General features: G+C 44.5%; 1 protein-coding gene across 1 annotated transcript; it reads left to right on the top strand.

Annotated features, from left to right (window-relative positions):
• M406DRAFT_325646 (uncharacterized protein) lies at nucleotides 1–1,162 on the top strand (the record flags this gene model as incomplete). Its single annotated transcript, XM_040920010.1, has 4 exons — nucleotides 1–199; nucleotides 251–515; nucleotides 570–796; nucleotides 1,146–1,162. The coding sequence occupies 4 exons, from the start codon at nucleotides 1–3 to the stop codon at nucleotides 1,160–1,162; spliced, it is 708 nt and encodes a 235-aa protein (XP_040781151.1).
• Between the last annotated feature and the right edge of the window lie 4,838 nt (nucleotides 1,163–6,000).

The following is a 6,000-nucleotide window of genomic DNA, read 5'->3' as shown; positions in this document are numbered from 1 at the left end:
ATGGAGGCTGTTGGTGCGGCAGCCAGCCTTGTCGGAATTGCTGATTTTGCCCTGACAGTCGGGGAGACGATCTGGAAGATCAGGAAACTATGGGTCGAGGTCCAGGAGGCTCCTGACACTATCAAATCCCTCCAGCGCGAGATCAGCATGCTCGAGAAGGTCCTCCCTGGGGTGAACCCCAATTCTGATGCTGAGCATGGTGGAATTATAGCCCCCCAATCTTATCATGACCATCCTCCTACGATTGCAGTCGCAAGCCATTGTCGAGAAGCTCTGGGCGATTTGCAAAACCTGGTGAAGGATCTGAGCAGCGAGATTGACTCCGGAAAACGCAGGAGGCGGGGGCTTGCAAAGCTTAAGGTACTTCTGAAGAAGGGCGATGTCGAGAAGTTTCAGTGCAGTCTGGATAGAGCGCTCAATTCAATGCAGATTGCCCTGGCCAGCTTCCAGGCCACTCAGGCCAGTTTGCAGTCGACTCAGTTGGATATGGTGTGCATCCAAATGGTCCAGCTTACGTGAGCCCATGACCTCAACTCAACTGCTGTACAAGTGATGCTAATGAACCGAAGCACGCTGGTACAACAACAGGCTGTGGCTATGGACGAGATGCGCATGAAGGCACTTCGCGACAAGCAACAGGCGGCCGAATACTTGCAAAAAGAAGGTGAAGATGATATGCCGAATAAGGCAAGATACAGTCTTCGAAAGCGAGGCCGCATCCCAGAGCTTCCCTGGGTCGAGCCGTCATCCTCTGGCTATGCAATACTCAGGTCCTCCAGATCGAAAACCTCATCCAGTATGTACTAGAAGCACGAGCATCCACTTTCTTGAGAAACGGTATGATTGACAATGACAAGGCTACAGAGCCCGTCTCCAGCTTCCTTTTTGGCTGGCACAGAAAGGCTGGGATCTGTCTGTCACCATGTCTACCTTTGGATGGCAGACCTCGCTCGCCACTTTCAATGTTGTACATAAAGACTCGCTTGTCTTTCGATATGCGAGACAGGGCAATGTACATCAGATTCGTGAGCTGTTCAGACAGGGCCTTGCGTCTCCTCTCGACTGTGATCAATATGGATGCACTGCGTTATGGGTAACACCACCATATCTGTTTGTGTAATTGCCTTGCTAACAAGACATAACAGTATGCAAGTTGCTTTGAAAGATACAATGTCATTCAAGAGTTCATGGACAATGAACAATTGCATAGTATGCTTCATACTTCGTCTTGGATGAATTCCATGTACGGGCTCGTATTTATCTCCCGTGTCTGCAGGGAAAGCTGGCAGCCGCTGCTTACCCGAGGATACTTGCAATTAGCTCTCGGTGACGGGCTATCAAACTTATATCTCGGGACTTTGACATGCGCTAATATTCTTGAACATTCGGAAGATGCCACCTTCTCTCAGGAACTTCTTGAAAATTTATCCTGGCACGCAGTGCAGCCAAGATCAAGAAAGAAGGAAATTTGGGAAGTGTGGAGACCCAGATACGGCGCCAATACTTTTCGCTCGATGGTGTGCTCACCTGGTGTGGCCATGGAAGACACCGTGCGAGAATGGGCTGCAGATGGCACATACATGATAGATCTCGTCTTCTATTGCGCTGGGAATTGCTATAAGCACCCTCATGTGGGTGTTGTGCCCAGGATCATTCGAAATGAGACGGCTGATGACAAGGCCTGGGAAGATTTGATGAGGATAGTGATCACAACAGACATTGATTTGTCGACATGTCCCGGCTGGTGGGAAAGTACCGGGCACAGGATTCTTGTCTTCTTTTTGAAAGGTGCAACGCAATATTGTGATGACTGCTATTCATTGGTGCTTCGCAGGTGGGCTGTCCGTTGCAAGCCCAGGCTCCGAATCGGCTAGAGTCCGCTTGGCACGGACCACCTAGGGGTAAAGTTTTATGCAGAAAACTCCGCTGGCACCTGAAAGCCCTCGTTTTTCAAGGCATTTTCAGGGCCTTTTCAACCATCGTGACCCTCGCTAGCCCTCCAACTTGGTGTTCTTTGTGCCAGAGGATGCCTAGGCCGCTGAGAAGTGCTGCTGCTGCTGTGAGCTGAAATTGCGAGCACGCTGGCAGGTAAGCCAGGCTATACAGCTGCTTAAGGAGTAATTCTGACTAGCACGCTGATAAACAGTGCAACTGATGCTATTACTGTCTTGCAGGAGCTTGCGCTTGAATTCTCAACCCTCTCAGCATGCTAGCAGTTCTCTCGAATCTGCGATGTTACCCAAAAGAAAGCCTGCTGGCAAAGCTAAGGCTAAGCCAGCCTCATCGCCCAAGAAGCATATCTCGAAGATTACTGCCAAAAAAGCTAGTATCAGTACGAAGATCGATGCTAATGGAAAGAGGAGGGTAAAGATTGTATTGCTAAGTACAGCAGCTGAAGCTGCTTGATAGCAAGATCTTACGAATGAGGCTGAAGTACGCTTATTGCTGCTGCTGGATTTGCTATCAGCTATTGCTGAGAGCATTGAAGTTTCAGATTCGCAAGCATTATTAGAGCTCTCTTCTCTATCCGATCTAGCACTTCCTTCCTTATTGTCTATTCCTCAGGCTTAGGCTTGGGAGATTATAGTAATCTCTGCTATTGAGTTCATATATAAGAGCTGATCTCAAAACAGCTCTAAGCTTCGTTCCTAGCTAGATATTAATGTTCTTGAACTCAGAGGAGACTTTAGCAATAATTATACAATCTATGTATACTGGAAATGCTATTGCAAAGAGATAGAGAATTGTATGAGCTGTCTGTTGATGGGATTTGCTGCTATACCTATTTTCGCTAGTACTTGCGCTGCTAGCACTCGAGAATCTGTTACTACTCGTTAGATATTGCTTTTCAAAGAGCTCTCGCTAGCAGAAAGCAATAGATTCAGATATTTATCTGCTAACAAGCTGATAAAAGCGTAGCAGAAAGTTAAACCTTCATACGATTTACTCCTGATTATCATGTTTTGCTTAATCCACAATTCTCAGCTCTTGAAGAAGCCTCGATCCCAGCTACAGAAGAAGGCCAAAGCAAGAATGAAAATGCAGCAGATAATCAATGCAGAAAACGAGCGAACGAGAAAAAACAATGAGATATATAATATCTTGATCGAGATGTAAATATGCAAAGAGAGCTACAGCTGCTGAAACTACAGTAGCAAGAGATATCTGTAATGCTGGCCATGCAAGAAAGATAGTATACATCTTAAGCTTGAATCAGGCAATCTCTCGAGATAAGCGGAATCAGTATAATGTAGCTTTAGTACTGAGAAACAGCTTTCCAGTGAGATCGTTGATGCTCTTGAGGAAAGGCGCCTGCAATATCTTGATTGCTAGCAAGCTGCAAAGAAGGCATTCGATATGCTAGCAACTCCCTTAATGCTGATACCAGCAACCCCTTCGATAATAATGCCTGCAATATCAACTAATTAGCCTTATTATTCGATGCATGGAGAAGGAGGAAGCTCAACATTTACTATTAATATAGCTTCTGGTATTGGTGCTGGTACTACTGGTGCTACAGAGGAGATTATCATGCTGCTCCAGCGCCTAAGCAGCAAGCCTAGCTATATTGCTGCAGATGATGATAAGGAATTGCTATCTCAAGCTTATACTACTAGGAAGAAGCGAGCAAAAATATTAGAGCAGCTACTGAGAGCTCTGCTATACAGCTCATTGCTAGCTTAGCTAGAGGGCGTACCGAGAACTGAACTGCTTATATAGCTAATAGAAACATTCGAGAGGCGTGAATATGATAGCAATGAGAATGATGAACTTATCTCTGCTTGCAAAGCAGTTCTAAACTTGAGAATATCAGTTAGATTGCTATATAAGATAAAGCTAGCTTGGTATGAGAAGAAGAGCATACCTGAATGAATATACAAACTATTGAAAGCATTTATTAAGCTCTTCTGCTAGCAATACAATCAATACATGCACAGCCTGAAGAGATTAGCTGAACAGCTTGAGAGCAATGAAGCTAACAAGAGCAACGAGGCTAACGAGAGTACTCGAAGACTATTGCTAAAGCCAGCTGCACAGATCGATAAAAACACTAGAGCTGAAAACCAGCTGCTCTCATTCATACTGCCAGCAGAGTTAGGCAATATGAGATTGATCGCTAGGCTACTGATGCTGCTTCCAACATTCTCAGAGCTCGAGATGCTTGCATCTATACTCTTGTTTATCCAGCTGCTTGCAAGCTCTTCGAAGCAGGCACCTGTACTATTCTCAATATCATCAGATTCAATGGAACAGTTCAGTAATGAGGAGGAAGAGAAGGAGGAGAAGGAGGAGAAAGAAGGGAATATTGATCTGCTAGAAGAATTATTTACAGCATTAGCAGCATTGAGCAGAATTAAGCTAAGCTTAGCAAGCCTAGAGAAGGAGGAGTAGATAGCTGTAAATAAAGCGATTCAGAGGATAGAAAAAGAGAAAAGAATAGCTTAGAGCATTGCAAGAAATAAGAAGAGAAGATTGAATATATTGCTATAGAAATTAATATATGAATTTAGCTACTTGCTTTCTGTTATCTAGCTGTATTAATAGTACTTCTCATCTTTTTATATCTAGCTGCTAAGTCTTTCCTTTCCATCTATCTACTATTGCCCTCCCTTTTCACCTTTTCACTATGCTTCCTCTATCTCCTATCTATCGAAATTAACTCTCGCTATACGGAAATGCCCTTTAATAGCTTCCTTTCTATTACTAACTGCCCAAGCTATTTGCTTTAGAAACGCTATAAAAGCATCTCAAGAGTTCGAATCTCCATACCTCTTGCAATATATCTTCTTTAACAACGCCTTGAAATCCTTGAAGAATGCTTCTATAGGGTTCAGATTAGACGAGTATAATAGCAGATAAACCAGCAGAACTCCAGCTGCATTACAGAGATCTTTCAGCTGCTAACAATGATGCTAGAATACATTATCAAGTATCAAAACAGATCGCAAGCTAGGAAAGCGAGTATATTTCAGCAGAATGCAATTGCGGATTCATAATACGAAGCTATCGAAAGAGGACTAGCCTGAATATACAAAGGCATCAAGCAGGCTATTAACTGCTAGAGCAGGGAGGAGATGATACTGCTGCCCTTGCTCCAGACGAGAGCGCATCTCTGATATTAATCCTAGCAGTGCCTATTCATATCTTCGAGTGCTATCTCTTTTTTTACAGCTACTCTTGTCAACATATATAAGCTGGTCAGATCGAAAGCGCTAGTAGTCTTTGATCCAGGCCTTGCGAAGCTCATCGTTTCTGTGGCAGCAGCCATAGGGCTTGAATGAAAAGTGGGGCCCTGGGCTGGCAGTCACAGGAAATAGTGACTAACCCCTTAGCCATTCACTAGGCTAGAGCAAGTTGTGAGTTACTGGTGTTTCTGTCCTAATTAGGACTAGCGCCTACTGTTCCTTTCTATATAGACAGGCAGTTGGCAAAGCGCCTTTTAAGATAGTAAAGAACGAATCATCTTCCCTTTTACCATTTGTAATACACCATAGAGTGCCTTCTACAGTTTCTTTGCGCTGCAATCAAGCGGATCTTCTTGTTAAACCAGCCCATAGCCTTGATATAGCATGAAACAGTCGATCAAGAGACCTCGAGATCGTACTCCCAGAGAAGGAAATCGCAGATATCTTGGAGATCAGAATCAGGCTTATATATGAGGAATTCCTTAACCCTCTATACCAAAGCTATCAGCTGATACTTCAGACAGAGCTGCTAGCTAGCATCGCACCTCTTCATAATATAGCTTTATTAGCTGGAATCCCATATACAATCGTTTAATCTCGAGATTGCCTGTAATACGCCATTTCTTGCGATTGTATCAAGCCATTCGTTCTGAGCAGTGAGAAAAGCTAGCAACCGCCTTGTTGTCGACGCCGTGCTCGAAGAGGAGCTCCATCCGGGCCCGTTCCCAGTGGGAGAGGTGTGAGCCGGAGGGAGGCATGCTCCTGGCACAAAAAAATACCAAGTTGGAGGGCTGGCGAGGGTTACGATGGTTGA

The sequence above is a fragment of the Cryphonectria parasitica genome (assembly GCF_011745365.1).
Source record: "Cryphonectria parasitica EP155 unplaced genomic scaffold M406scaffold_1, whole genome shotgun sequence".
In the NCBI taxonomy this organism is placed as follows: domain Eukaryota; kingdom Fungi; phylum Ascomycota; class Sordariomycetes; order Diaporthales; family Cryphonectriaceae; genus Cryphonectria; species Cryphonectria parasitica.
The sequence above is the reverse complement of the archived record's forward strand: the minus strand, read 5'-3'. Positions and strand labels throughout refer to the sequence as shown.